General features: G+C 36.1%; 2 protein-coding genes across 3 annotated transcripts; both read right to left on the bottom strand.

The window, feature by feature from the left end:
• Nucleotides 1-659: 659 nt before the first annotated feature.
• Nucleotides 660-5,847, bottom strand: LOC110788017 (uncharacterized). 2 transcript variants are annotated; one of them, XM_056843106.1, is made up of 3 exons: nucleotides 5,712-5,847; nucleotides 4,870-4,952; nucleotides 660-2,828 (listed from the first exon to the last, which is right to left on the bottom strand). In XM_056843106.1, exon 3 carries the CDS (start codon nucleotides 2,621-2,623, stop codon nucleotides 905-907), a length of 1,719 nt encoding a protein of 572 aa, XP_056699084.1. In that variant the 5' UTR covers nucleotides 2,624-2,828; nucleotides 4,870-4,952; nucleotides 5,712-5,847; the 3' UTR covers nucleotides 660-904. The 2 variants fall into 2 exon arrangements, with proteins under 2 accessions (XP_056699084.1, XP_021848346.2); XM_021992654.2 differs by lacking the exon at nucleotides 4,870-4,952 and having other exon boundaries at nucleotides 5,712-5,827.
• On the bottom strand, nucleotides 5,717-14,323 carry LOC110788019 (DUF21 domain-containing protein At2g14520). Its single transcript, XM_021992655.2, has 11 exons — nucleotides 13,888-14,323; nucleotides 12,848-12,924; nucleotides 12,683-12,766; nucleotides 12,267-12,380; nucleotides 12,073-12,159; nucleotides 10,964-11,103; nucleotides 10,786-10,873; nucleotides 8,352-8,425; nucleotides 6,707-6,834; nucleotides 6,181-6,452; nucleotides 5,717-6,065 (listed from the first exon to the last, which is right to left on the bottom strand). The coding sequence occupies exons 1-11, from the start codon at nucleotides 14,063-14,065 to the stop codon at nucleotides 6,021-6,023; spliced, it is 1,287 nt and encodes a 428-aa protein (XP_021848347.1). The 5' UTR covers nucleotides 14,066-14,323; the 3' UTR covers nucleotides 5,717-6,020.
• Nucleotides 14,324-15,259: the final 936 nt, after the last annotated feature.

Raw genomic sequence — 15,259 nt, forward strand, 5'->3', positions numbered from 1 at the left:
TGGGAGTACTGGAAATCGTGCTCTACTCACATAGAGGTGTGAAAACCAATTCTTCATTCCCGGGCACCTTAGATAAGCGGCTCGGCACGACAAGCAACTGCTGGCACAGGCGAACAGCCCATTGTCAACAGGCTCCTATAATCAAAATTTTCCTCATACATACAAATAGAAACAAATCAACAATGTACCAAATTTAATCTTTGTCGTTGTGTTGATATAGAAAGAAATAAACAGGAATTGAAAAGAGTGCACAAGTCAGGAAAAACTGATTTTGTTACAAAATTGACAATCATTAAAAATACTCTTCAATATTTTTATTTTTGTTTTGTTGTTTATACTCGTATACTTTTCTAAGAAAATCAATATTATTTTCAACGGTCTTGTAATTGTTCGAACCATTTCACATGCATCAATTTTTTTTTTTTTGGAAGAATACACTAAGAAGATTCCAAGCCTAAGGTTGGCGCTTATACATAAATTAACAAATTTAATTAGAGATCAACGTCGTATTAGTTTAATAAGGGGAGTAATTAACAATTTAGATTCCCCTTGGAAGAAGTTAAGATACTTTATGTTCTAAATTTGTAATATGACTATCATTTGAAGGTTTACAATAATTACTGAGACAAAATGAACCTTCGAATAACCACGACAGAAAATGGAAGAGAAATTCGAAATTTCCCCATATAAAAAAGGCAGTATATTATTACATTTAAATCAAGAAAAAAAAATCTCTAACAGAAAATTGCTCATCGAGACTTACAACTAATTTAACTATAAGAAAATGTCAAATTCGCGACTTTTTTTTTTTTTCTGACTTTATCTAATCCGTGACCACTTTAAGTGATGACAAAAATAAAGGGGGATAAATTCTTGTAGGGAATTTGGTGGTGTGGTTGCAGTCTCAGGAACTATAAACTTCTTTGCATATGATACAATGATCAGAAATTAATCTTCCAATAATACTATCTTTTTCGATCCTCATTTTGATAGAAATTTTGTTCCAAAGATGAACACCATAAGATTCCCTGCTAACCTTGTTAAACATGTCGTTAGTCCAATCTGTATCGTTATTCCCCTTTGGATTCCGAAAAAACTTATGAATTTTAAACCAATCAACAGGGTAAAATGCGACAGGAGACATCATATTGAACTGGTACCTGGAATCATGAACACTCTTCTTTATGACCCTAGAAGCCATATAAGGTCCATTATGTCCCCAAAGACTCCCATCAAAAGTCGAGTTGAATTCTTCCATAAATCGAAACAATAATGGATGTTCTTTATCAAAGACCAACACCGCGTTATTCACTGATACCCAAATCTTCTTCTTCTCATCTAGTTCTTGAACTCCAATGGTGTTTCTTAACCCTGAAACATCCTTAAGGATTATCATATCTGTGTCAAGATACACACCTCCATATTTGTACAAGATGACGAGTCTTAAGAGATTTGAGAGATTTTGAGTAATGGGGATCTTCCCTGGGTCAATCTGACCAGCCTTAAGCCTTTCGAGCCAATCATGAGCTGGGGTTCCAGTAAAGAGAAGAGGGAAATCAGGAACTATTGGAAGGATTAGGTGACCGCGTTCTATGAGTGGTTGAATCATTTCTCGGCCTGGTTTTGAGGCCATGATCCTGGAGATTATGATGACACAGCCACCAGGGTGTGCCTTAAGAACACTCTCTAAGGAGAACATTTCACGCTTGCCAAAATACCTTGTGGGTGATATCCATGTCATAAAGATATTGACTCTGCATCTTTTAGTACTGATAAACTGCTGCATTTTCTCATCGAATTTTCGTGTACTTGCAGTTGACTCCAGTAGCCTAGACTCCGGAAGCTTCTGCTTGATCCATGCCATCCTTTCCTCGCTGGAATTATTGATTGGAGGAAATGAAAGGTGGTCAACTGAAGGAAGACCTGCTTCGTCTTCTTCATCCTCTTCTTGTTTTTCTGCTGTTTGAATGACAGCTGCAGGAACTGGACCTGAATCATCCTTATTATTATTTTTATTTTCTTCCTCTGTATTGGTAGCCGGAGGAAGAGAAGATGGAGTTTGATCATGATTTTCGCTTTCTGCTTCCTCAACCACTGTTGCTGCTGGAGCTACTGATAAATTGACAGCATCATCATTTACAGGAGAATCAGCAACAGGAGGCTGTTCCTGTTGCTGAAGCTGGCCATCTTTATCTTCCTGCACAACTTCTGTCAGATTTGGAACCGGGGTTTCGACAACAGGAGGCGGTGGAAGTTGTTCATCATTAACTCCCTGGGCAAATGCTGTCGATTTTGGAGGCGGAAATTCAACAACAGAGGGTGGAGGGAATTCGGAATCTGACAGCAATGGCGAAGTTGTAGGATTTGTTGCTGCATTTACATCAACCTCCTTCAATAAACTGACAGAAGGGGTTGGAAAATCGTTAACCGACAACGGATTGGTCGTGGTTCTTGTTGTTGGATTAAGGTTAATAATCCTAAGATACTCAAAGTTATTAATCTGTTGTGGGTATTTAATGTAAAGCAAAGACAAGAAGGAGATTGCAAAGAAAGCCGTAATCAAGTAAATTGATGCAAAGGATGAAGGAATGGAAGAGAAACACTTCCGGTTCGAGCTAGACATTTTGTGATCTATGAGAAGAACAATAGAAGAAGAGAAAAATGGTAAGGTTCAGTCAAGAAACCTGCATTATGTTTCTTGGTTGATTATGAACCTTAATTTCTTTTTTAAATGGTAATTAATTTTTATAAGTAATTTTGCAATTGGGTATGACAGAGTGTAGAAGAATATGTCCTTTGAAGATTATCCAAGCATGATATAATTTGACCTGTGAGATTCAAGCAAAGTTGTAATCTGATAAATAATTATTTTCACCATATATTATAATTATGAAAATAATATATTAATTAGAATATAATGCTAACATGTAATATAAAATATGGTTTCATGTAAGGTGGTGGAGTGAATGTTCCCCCCAAGTTCGTTGACTTGGCTTATACAAGCTGTGGTTTATCATAAGACAACTTATGATATCGACATTTTACAGAAAATATAATTTTGAACAAGTTAAATAGTTTATGGGTAATGTTTTTAAATTGGATTATCATAAACATGAGTTGGTAGGATCAAGAAAGTTATGCGTAGCATTATATAATAAATAAATATTTTGAGAAAATGAAAAGAAAAGTAGGACTGTTGTAGACACTGGTCGAGATCGAATGAGATATACAATGCATAATTACAATGTTGATTAACTCTATGAAGGGGATTTATTGTGAATAACTAAGTAGCTTGATTGCTTGAATAAATGTTGATTCCAATATCCATCTCTAAATAATGCATTTCCTTTTTCCTCATTTGTAGTTTGTATTTACTTAACATGTGTTACAATTATTTTATATAGAATAAAACTATTACTTGATTTGTTGTGATTAAGGAGATGTGAACGTTTTCCATTTTCTTTTTTTTTTTCTTTTTTTTTGAGGGGGTGTTGTGAACTTGATCAAATTGGATTTTGAGTTAAATAATGTATTTCCTTTTTCCTCATTTGTAGTTTGTATTTACTTAACATGTGTTACAATTATTTTTATATAGAATAAAACTATTACTTGATTTGTTGTGATTAAGGAGATGTGAACGTTTTCCTTTTCTTTTTTTTTTTTGGAGGGGGGGTGTGTTGTGAACTTGATCAAATTGGATTTTGAGTTAATTTACTAGCTAAAATTTAAAAGAATAACCATTTCAAATTTAATTTTTAAAAGCAATGGACAAAAAACTGATCAAAAAGGTTGGGTCAACAAAAAATGCAGGCCATTGGGGCTGAAAGATAAGATTGACAAGCGAGAGAGCGAGGATATTGCCACTTTATATGATGCTTTTTAAACTTAACTGATCCGAACTTATTAAAACGTATTTTAGGATAGGATGCTGGATGCATCCTAATCTTAACCCAAAAGGAAGAGATGAGGGATTCTGATCACATCAGAGATAAAATCTTCAAATGATTGAACGAAGATCCCCATGTAAAGGGCAGGCAATCATCCTTGATTTACAATTAAAGGATTAAAGTACATTACTCGTTAATTCATCTACACGAACTACCATGCAAACGCCATCACAGTTCACAAACACAGCTCCATTATATTGCTAATACGATTTACGTTTACGATTCATTCCAATGATCATAACTCTCCTCCTATTCCCTTGTTTTCATTTAGCAGATGTTTTTTTCTTTTTTCTTTTTTCTTTTTTCTTTTTTCTTTTTTTGTATTCCTATGGTTTTTTATTCTTTGTATCTAAACATGTGAGGGCACATGTTTACAAGCTGGTGTTATCTACAATTACCAAATTGTACACAAGATCCCTAGATTATTCATCTCTCCTTATTAACAACATACTTAAAGTATAGTATGAGTACATAATTTCTAGCTTTATAATTAGGTAAGAAAAATAAACTCTACTAAATCAGCATCTATCACAGGTTAAGCATCTTAGTTATGTAAGTCTATATTTAAGTCACTCTCAAGCGTTTCACATTTAGTGTTGTAACCTCCAAATCACAAGTTTCTCAGTAACTCCATTAACTTGTGTTGGTTAAAGTACATGATTTATACTCCTTATTTTTTAAGGTATATCACAAAATTAGAAATAATATTGAAAAGGGGTGAATATTTCTTTCAAACATTTTTTAATTATTATTTTCTCTTATTTCCTTTGACATCACTCTAGGCCTTGCTTTGATTGCTTTCAACTCCTCATCCTTAAATATCCCATCGCAACCGGAAGGAACATGTGCTATTACTCAAGTTACAGTACACACTTGTTTGTGAATCACAACCCAACGTCCCAACCGTAAATCCACGACTTACCATCACATGTATGGGCATATAGCTAGCTAACCACTGAACTAATGCACATATGCTTCCTAGTCGTCAGTCGTCACCAGACATACCTACATATATACACCATCGTCCCTTAGAAAAATTTGCCTAATATCATATTCATCGAGTTCAAATTACTCATTGGTTTAAAATTTGACTCTATTTGAGTATATTTCCCATCCTTCCCCCCTTTAAGAATGTTCGATATCAAAGAATCAATTTCAACTTGCTAATCACGCTATAAAGATCACCTTGTTATTTTTTAATGAACAAATTTCCACCACGTGCTGATACCTTTTTAATCTCCTTAAGTTAAATAAATTATACGCATACAAATTTCTCATGTTAGACCGGATGGAGCTGAAAATCAATTTAGCTGAAAAATCAATTTGCAAGTACACGTCTCAATACGACGTGCTATATTTAACATATTGTTAAGTGATGACTTTTTATAATGATGGCATTCTTTTCAATTTTTCATACAATATTATGGCGTTTTTTGGAGATGACAAGCTGAATAGTTATACCGTATGAGATAACGTCACAGAAAAACTCTGCACAATATGGAAGGAACAGGGTAGTTGAAAATTATACTTGTATTAGGCGATAGGGTTTAAATTTGCCTAATACGAAGTATAATTATCGACCCAGTCAATTGTGTGATAAGGACTACGACTGGGCTAAAATCAACTGATAATGGCTTGTCACCCAAAATCGTTTACCTAGTCTAAACCTTTATCAAGAAGAAATGTTCCTCGATTACGACATACTGAAACTTCTCAGGTTATAAAATTGCACGCATAAACTAAAGGAAGGATGATGATACTGACCTCTGTGATGTTGAAACTGCACAAAAGAGACTTATTTGTCCTAAAAACAGCTTTGTGACTTCCGCTTATAGATTTTTACAGATTACTGCATTCACCTCGAACCATCATCAGCAACAGTTAGCTTACATTTACAACACATTCACTAAACAAAGTACCTAAATGGATGATGGCATATCATATATTCCAACCTCAGGCCGCCTAGCCTAGCCTAGCTTCTGATTGACAAAATGCTGGAACTTAATCCCTCTCTAAAAGAGTGATTATGGTTATATGAACTACTTTCGAAATATTCACTAGTAAAGTTGAGTGTCATGAATCTTCGAGATGATGGTCGGTCTCATCATAAATCTCCTCCTGCAAATAAATCATAAACCAGTGCCCGATACCGATATGTTTGTCAAGTTTACACCAAAAAGCGACTTTAAGACTATCAAGGATTCAGCAATAGACGAAATTTAAAATTAGTTACCTGTAGTAGCTCTTCAATGATATCTTCCAAAGTGATAAGCCCAATTGCTTCTTCTTCATCAGGCTTTGGCAAAGGCTGCTCAACCTCTAAGATGTCTGAATAAATATCCTTATTCCATTTCTTGGTCCTGTATCCCTTGTTTGATTTGTTACTGTTTGGGAAACTCTTCCACTTGTAGAAGTTTCTCTTGTGTTTAAGATTCTTCTCCTCTAGAGTCCTCTGTTGCTCAGAATCACCCCCCTCGATAACTACCTTTACCTCTTGCACTGAATCTACAGAGGACAACAGATAAATAACTTAATGTATGTTCCTCTCAGCAACAGATGGTTCATTAGTATTTGGAAACATTAGGCAAAGTTTCAGGTCCAAAAGTCTATCCAATGAACATGTGACATTTGAGTATAGCTAGTACCCAAAATTTTTGTTCTTTGAAATGTAAGCAACACAAGCGAGAATGAAAAAGCCGGCCATTTTGCCTGACCAAGTAACTACAGCCTTCTACGATTAAAAAGGCATGTATACTTACCGCCTGCTGGATTCCCATTGGCAAGTTGCACCTCCGGTTCTTTCAACTGCCTTACAACTACCGCCATATGGCTGTGACCTTTCTGAAACTCATTCAGTATGTCATATAATGGCAATGTTTCAGGTACCCTACAGTAGACATACAAATATGACGTGAGAAAATGTGAAGTGCACTTGTACTAGCAGTAACTATAATCAAATATCTCTAGCATGAAGGAGTATGAAATCATATACCATGTGGTTCTACTCGGTATTATCATCTATTTTATACTTTGTAAAGAACTGATAATTTTTAGCAGAAAATTAATGGCAAAATGTGTAATAATCTGATTGATAGATGAACGAACCAAACTGAGATACAAAAATAGTGACTTGAGGCCACCAATCTCCAAGGGTTAGTGACTTGAGGTCACCACTCTCCAAAGCCTAAGCTTTACTAATTTTTCCACACCCCTTCTAAACCTAGTGTTCCCTTATTTATAGCCTCTCTACTCTAACCACCTAATTTGTCTTCTAGCATTAATTACTACTTGCACTACCCATTATAACCTTTACTATTTAGTTCATTACAAACTTAAATCATCAGCACATCCAAAATAAAGCACATATATGCCAAAAGATGCTAGACTAGAAAGCTCGTTTCCAATTGATCTTATTTTGATTATTGAATTCAAATTTCAAAATAGCATAGTATTGGGGTACTACGCGCCATTGCGTAAGTTATGTATATAGCATACCTACCACCCCCCCCCCCCCCAACCTCTACCCCCAAAGCTTGACAGGAACTATTGATGCACTATATCACTGTTATCAAGCCGCCTATGCAATTCGGAGTCAAGGATGTCTATCATATATAATCCGAGAAACATGACAGGTATAGGAACAACTAAAGGTACTAAAGAAAACAACAATAATAACTTGTCCAACTAGCTCAAGGAACTAAGAGGGATGTCGGATATGTACGATAACAAGACGTGCAACCAAGTACTGAATCAAAATATCCCAATAACTGTAGTTAAACACATACATACACATTGAAGTTTCAGGAAAAATAAAAAAGAAAAACACTAAGGAACTACTTTCCACATTTTAAATGAAATCCTCAAGTTAGTCCAATTAGGGTATCAAAAACAATCAAGTATTTATCTTTATGATTATATTGTCTCTTTGCAAGCATAAACATTTTTCTAGCAATTTCATCAATGAGATTGTTTTAAGAATAGAAATTTGATCTCTATCCTTGCAGAGTCTTTCTTGTAGGTGCTGAGTTCTTTCTTCCGTTATTAAAAATACATCAAAACAGTTAAGAATTATAACCCAAGTATCATTTGGAAGAGACAGTTTCTAGAGATATGGAATTGGTCGTCTCACATAAGAAAATATAAAGGTTAAGTTCTAAAGACACTAAAATGAGCCAGAAACACTGTCCACAAAAGCCTTTAGTCTACCGAGACTGAGCAAAAATCTGAAGCATTCTAATAACTCCGTTTAAACTTTTGCACATCTATACCCCATAGTATTCAACAATAACAACTGAAAACACTTCAAAATTGTAGTCTTAGTATCGCCACTTTATCCCATCCCAGCTACTTTGCACATAATAGTATATAACATTCTACCTGGAACGAAAAATCACTAATGTATACCTTGGAACTTTGCGAATTGTTACACTCTTTAAAGGGATTTCATCTTCTGGATCAATTGTTAAGAGATTTTTCACCTGAACATGATAAAGAAATCATTAATAGAAGTCAGGAATAATACAACTGTTAGAATCCAGGATCAGGACACCATACTGCATGACAGATTGACTCGTTGATCACAGTTAACCACAAGGACTCCGTGACTACCACACAAAAATGCAACAGCCACAATATCACTCATAAACAAGTACAAAGAACTAGTAAACACTAGATTATCAGATCCTTGAGCAATAAAGGATATGATAGCCTATATGAGTCAAGATAAGACATTAGAATTCAGAATATGACTGAATCAGTCAAAATAATTATGGTCATCAGAGACCTTAAAGCATCAGCCGGTATCTTCAGTCTCCAACTACGAGCAAAGGTTAACTCAGCATCAGTTTCATAGAGCAATTCAGTCAAATAAGGCTTAGGTGATGGAAAACAAAACAAAGATCAAAGAGCAGCAAGGAACCAGAAATTAGCATATAGGATAAGAAGGCAGCATAAGTAACCATGCAATGGAGACACGTTTTCATCTTTTTTATCCATTTGGACACTTTCCAGGAAGTTTACCCACCGTGGACAAAAAGAAAAAATTGAGGGGAAAAAAAGGCATCACCATGGACCAACTTATATGAGTTCTTTTCATCAAGAATAAATAACAATTATATGAGTTCTTTTACCATTATGATGTCATGATAAAATAAGAAGAGTGAAAAAACTGACACAGGCTGAAATTCTAAGGGCTCAAAGAGAAAAATCTAGAGAACCTTTCTATTTTACAGTTGATAACTATCGGCAGCATTAAGTCAAGATAATCAATAAAACTCTTCTGGAGCCTTTCTGGTACACAACTGGTATGAATAGAATAGTTTGGAGGCAGACCCTTCTGAAGCTTTACCAAACAATCCTCAATTCTCACTTCGCCTTCCCTCTCTGTAATTTTTTCTGGAATTTCAGATTCCCGCAAGATCGAAGGCTTTTGTTCACAGTCTACACCTCAGTTTGTTACTGAATCAACGGGAATGACCAACTTCCTGTCTGAAGCCCTGAATCTTGCTGAGTCTCTCGCCAGGATATTATGTGATATACCCTAAAAGCTCGAAAAAAGAGCTTATACTTCCTCTTATACTTATATTTCCTCTTATACCTATACTTCCTCTACATGATTCTCTGATACTTCCTCTCACCAAGACCCTATTAGTCGATTACTGAATCTTGAATGACCAATGTTGGGTGTTTTTTGGAAGGAGTTCTTGGAGAGTGTCTTGTAGAGAGATGGTGGTGGTAGAGAGAGAGTGGAGAGCCACTCCAAGAGCCCTTTTGAAGAACCAACCAATGTACATGCTCTTACGCTTGGAGGTTATGAGACTATAAACCGTTTTTTCCTCCAATGCTCAGTTGAACACTTTTTAGAAGCATACTATTTTGGATTGAAGGAGCAAACTAAATTTGCTTGATTTCTATTGTTATACTCCCTCCGGGTTCTTTTTATGTACCCAGCATGTAAAGGATGCACAATATTTAAGGAGCCCATGTGATGATTGATGATGAGAGAGATAGAAAAAAAAAGAAAAAAAAAAGAAGAGGGACCATGTAACGAGGAGAGAGAGATCATATGCAAATAAGGTAATGTTGCCATTGACATTAAACTTCAAAAAAAGAGAGTTTGCAATGATCAATAAAAAACGGCGGGAGTAGATTGGTTTTGTAGCAGATAAAGAATGTTGCTAAGAATTATGCCTTTCTACAATTCAAACCATATTTAGTGCATTGGAAAAGGAAGTTACAATTTTCATCCTTTGAGGGACAGTCTTAACTGGAATTTATTTGGAAGAATTTGCAATTTTTCTTTTTCACACTAAGTCTTGTCCTCTGCTTTCGATACATGATTCTCTTATACTTCCTCCGTTTTACAAAAGATGCATCATTTTGACTTTTCACACTACTCGTTTACTAACTTTGACCATATTTATTACTACTACGTAAAGACAAATCTTGTGTTTTTTAATTGTTATTGGGTTCAATATATATTTTCAAAATATCTAAGTTTTATAAATTTTATTAATATGTAATTAAAGATATTGATGCTCAAAGTTAATATATAAAAAGTATAGAAAGTCAAAATGATGGATCAATTGTGAAACAGAGGAAGTTAGTACTTTGTATATTGTGAGATCTTGTCTTCTGCTATCATATTCTACAATTTTTTTCTCCTGTACAATTTTATTTTATTATGAGATGGGTATGGTTCAGCAGCAAGAAAGTAATATGATCGATTTCAAAGCATACAAAAAAATGCTACAGAATACACGGTCAATAAAGTTAAACACAGTACAAATGTGATACAGAAGCAAAGTCGGGGGAAGAGAAAAAAAAACACTAAACATACCAGAACCAGTCCAATGATGTTAGTTGGCTGCTCATAATATACTGGAATCCGGCTATGGCCATTATCCAAAATTAAGTTCATCGTGACCCTGCACAATGGAGATACATTATAAGCTTACGTCTTGTGATTTCCTATCCAGCGCAGGGCTTTCTTAAAGACACACACTAGTAAATTGTACCTATCTAATGTCGCATTGATATCAATTGCAAACGTCTCAGATATAGGAGTCATTGCATCACCAGCTGTTTTCTCGGTCAGTTGTAGTGCTCCAGCAATAATAGTAGTTTCATCATGTGTTAATTCTCCACCTTTGCCAGCCTGGTTAAAACCAAGATCAGATACAAGTTTACTAGAAGTAAATTGTACACCAAGGCAATAGCTGCAGTACCAATAGAGCAGCAATAAAACAATTACGTCATTCTATAATGCCTGATCCTTTATACAGAATATCCTATACTGATTAAAAAATCAACAACACCCGCCGTCACAACCTGTAGGAAGCACTGGCATTTTTAATAAGATACTCTGTGAGTCTGTGGTGTGTGAAGGTTTTTATTGTGGTTAAATTCCCTGATCTGAAGGTGGAAGCCCTCACTCAAGCTAGGTATATGCTTACCGCGCCCTTGACTAGTGTGACCTTGCATCAAGCACGTTCTATTGATTGAGATGAGCATTTTAGGAGTTTGTCAACTTATTCTTTCAAGAACACTTATTTTCCTTCATCAATTAGGAATCACTTGTCATGAGTCGTCTCCTTCACCATTGCAGATTCGCAAGAGTCATGTGTGTCGTTGGGCGGGATGGCATCGTGGCCTAGAGGGCCCGCACGGGCTTCTCAGGAGCAGCACTCCCCCTATAGAGGTTTATTTTAGATAAACCATAAATTTCCAGTGAACACCCACTGTAACAGTGGGACATTTGGTGGGTCAAATGGGCTCAAATTGGACTGATTTTTGGGAGTCCACCATTTTGGCCCAATGAAGACAATGGTTGGGCCAGATTTTGGGGTTAAGGTCCGCGGATATGGCTGGTGTAGCAACAGTTTCAGTTTCGGTGGTGCACGGAACTCTAGAGTGCTCTGGATGGGTCATGGGCACTCTAGCTTGTTTTCCTGTGGATACTGTGGAAGTTTCTAGATGGAATGTATCTAGAATTCTCTTGTACAGATCATTAGAAGCTTTCTTGTATGTAGGGTTCCTTTGGAAGGAGGAATAGTAAGTATAGGTTTGTCCAAAAGTAATGCATAAACAAAACAAAGTGTCTTTAATCAGAAGAACATGCACACACCTCATTTCCATGAAAATCAACAAGTGTCTTCAATTCAGCTCTTCGGAAAAGAGCTACATGTCCATGCCCTAGAAGATAGTCTAGTAGCTGCAGACAAAAGAAAACATATACATGTATAGGCAATTAACATAATGACATGAATGGACCAGAAAATTGGTAAGAAAGTCCAGTAGAACATAGAAGGAAACAATCACCTTGCTTATAGGATAAGCAACAGGGAAGCAAATCCAAACAAGAACACGAACAAACGGCGCTACAGTAGCACCAATTGCTAAACCATGTCGTGAACAAACTGATTGCGGTATAATCTGCATTTGCAGTGGAACATCAACAAGAATGGAGAAAATAGAAGAACAATAGCATGAAAAAGAAAGGTTTCTTTGTGTGACAAAACCATCAACTACAAAGTATTATTTAGAAAATAATATCCTTGGTCTAGAAACAGCTTTGTTTCCAATGTTTACTTCCAATCTGATAAACGTCATACATGATAACTGGATACTTATGTAAGGGAGGGGGAATAGAAAATTCAAATCAAAATCCGAAGTAACTATCAATCTTTTCAAATGATAAGAGTAGTACTTAACAAAGCAATGTCTCAACAACTAACCTCACCAAACAGAAGTATCAAAGTAACAGAAATTAGGATGGCACCCCAGGCTGTAACCAAACTATCAAGAAAAATTGGAAGTGCCTGCAAAGGGTTAAAAAATAATAAGCATATTTTCTCTACAAACTTAGGTGCATAATACATAAACGAGGAACTCTGAAGTACCTCCATAGACGCAGCGTTGCAGATAAGCAGTGTACATAACAGTAGATGTTGATTTCGAACAACAGGCAATATCTTCTCTATCATGACAAAAGGAAGAAGTCGTCGGTAAGATCAATATACATAATCAAAGCAACAACAACAACAACAACAACAACAGAAAACAGTTTATGTCAAAGTAAATATAAATAATAATAGCACAATATTTACAAACTACATATTATTACTTAATGAAAGGATAATCTTTAAACCGCCTTTTCTTAACAGTTGGGTGATTTACTGATTTATAAACTGAGACATTAACCAAGATATTTTTCAAATATTACACAACAATATACATATAGCACTACAGTTTTATATTAAAAAAATATATATATATGTAATACAAATATGTACAAATTACATACAAATCCGGACTGCTGAAATAATTTGATCAAAAGTAAAGTTCAAACTACTCCCGTCTACTGCGCTTTACACTTCCAAATCCTCTACCCTTCTCAAAAGAACCATGTCCGCAGAACTTAAGAGATTCTCAAAGGAAAGATTGATTTCCTAGGATAATTCTAATTCAATCTAGGACTTAGCTGATAACCACAAGCTCAGCAATCTTCATCAAAGAACGAATTTTGCAAGAAAAATTTGTCAATACTATGAGATATGAATGCAAAGTCACGAAGCTTCACTCCCTTAAACTTGTGTAACTAAACTACTCAGTACATAAGCTCTACCGACCGGTATCAGAAAGAATGCTGCCTCCGCAACTGAGATCATAATTATATGAAGCAATTCCGGTAATCAATTCCAAATGCCGGTAGTTTATTTAAGAATTTTCACTGTAACTAAATTTTTTATGCTTAAAATGCTTTACCTAGAATTCGAGAAGTTATCTGCAGCATCTATAAGGTAAACCAAAATAATTGACAGAAAAATCAAACAGACAACAGATAGTTTTCCAGAAGCATAAGAAGTCAAATTGACAGCATTATAATTAGCAATTATTATGCAAGAAATTGACAAAAAAAAAAAAATCAAAGTGGAAATACCAGCATGTTTACGATCTTTTGGAGTGCCAGACTTAGCGAGAACTTCGAGATCAACAAGACTCATCGACATGAGCCCTAGAGTAAGTCCAGACATCAAACCAGCAAAAATCACCAGGAAAGCGATAATTCCTATATTGACGAAGAACTGCGTCTGACAACATGTATACTCCACCGCCATTTTCAAGCTCAATTTCTCTCTCCTCCACAACTTTAACAGTTCATAAATCTACAACCCCCATTACTGCACAGTGTGAAGAAAACTGAAAACCCTAGCTCTTTGAAATTGGCAGGGGTAGTAGTCGTAGTGGCGTAGTAGTAGTAGCTTTTACGGAAGCGGTTTGGAGAGAAAGTGTTCCTTTCCCAAAATAGCGACGTGTGCGTGCAGCAGAGGTGTGGATGAGAAAGCTTCACCTTCACTTTTTCTGTTCAGAGTGTGCCTGCTGTTTCTAGTTGGGCCCATGAGGTTATTAAATAAGATAATTTTCTATGGAGCGATTTCCGTCAATAATGCACAAAGATAAGTTAATTCCCAAAATACGTTACTTTTTTTGTTAATTCCCACCATACCGTCCACGTCAGCATAGTGAACCGGTCTTTTTTTTTTTAAATAAGCAGCGCAAAACCGCTATCTGAGATAGCGGTTTATGGGGGTTAACCGCTATCTGAGATAGCGGTTCCTGTTTAATGAACCGCCATCTCAGATAGCGGTTCCTGTTTAATGAACCGCCATCTCAGATAGCGGTTTACCACTTATCACTTACCTCCAGGCAGCAAATTCAAAAAATCAAAAGCACAAAAAAAACCCCGCTTTGTTCTGCGTCTCTCTCTCTGTCTCCGTCGTCCTGCGGTTAACCCGCCGCCGTCCCTGTTTCTCTCTCCACCGGCCGGCTCGCCGTTAGCCGACCTCATTCCTCGCCCTACCTCCGGCCGTCGCGTCGAGCCTCCTCACCCACAACGGATTCTCGAGTCTCTTTCTCACCCTTCTCCATCGTTCCTCCGTTTCGAAATTGTTCCTCAGCCCTTGCCGGCTGTCGGACCTCTTCCTCACCACCACTAGCCGTCGAGCCTCCTCATCAGCCACCAAAGCCGTCGAGCTTCTTTCTCACCCACCACCGGTCGTCGGTGGTTCGAAATCAGGTAAGCCCTAATTTTTTTTTAAATTAATATATTTGAAGCTAATTATTAATTCAGTAATAATCGTTGCTATGTTTAGGTTTGTTTGATGATGTTATTAGGAAGATCATGCTTATGTTTGATTGATGAGTTTATGATATGATTACCCTGAATTAATTGTAATTTTTTTTATTGTTAACGTATATCTAACCGCTATTTGAGATAGCGATGTTATGAATTATATTATTTTAAAGTGATT

This window comes from Spinacia oleracea, chromosome 4 (genome assembly GCF_020520425.1).
Source record: "Spinacia oleracea cultivar Varoflay chromosome 4, BTI_SOV_V1, whole genome shotgun sequence".
Taxonomy (NCBI): Eukaryota; Viridiplantae; Streptophyta; class Magnoliopsida; order Caryophyllales; family Amaranthaceae; genus Spinacia; species Spinacia oleracea.

Excerpts from the sequence above, each read along its gene's own strand:
- LOC110788017 (XM_056843106.1), bottom strand. The coding sequence starts at position 2,623 with ATGTCTAGCTCGAACCGGAAGTGTTTCTCTTCCATTCCTTCATCCTTT.
- LOC110788019 (XM_021992655.2), bottom strand. The coding sequence starts at position 14,065 with ATGGCGGTGGAGTATACATGTTGTCAGACGCAGTTCTTCGTCAATATA. Across the intron at positions 12,925-13,887 it reads AAAAGATCGTAAACATGCTG|AGAAGATATTGCCTGTTGTT; the intron begins GTATTTCCACTT and ends TTGTCATGATAG. Across the intron at positions 6,066-6,180 it reads TCATTGAAGAGCTACTACAG|GAGGAGATTTATGATGAGAC; the intron begins GTAACTAATTTT and ends ATTTATTTGCAG.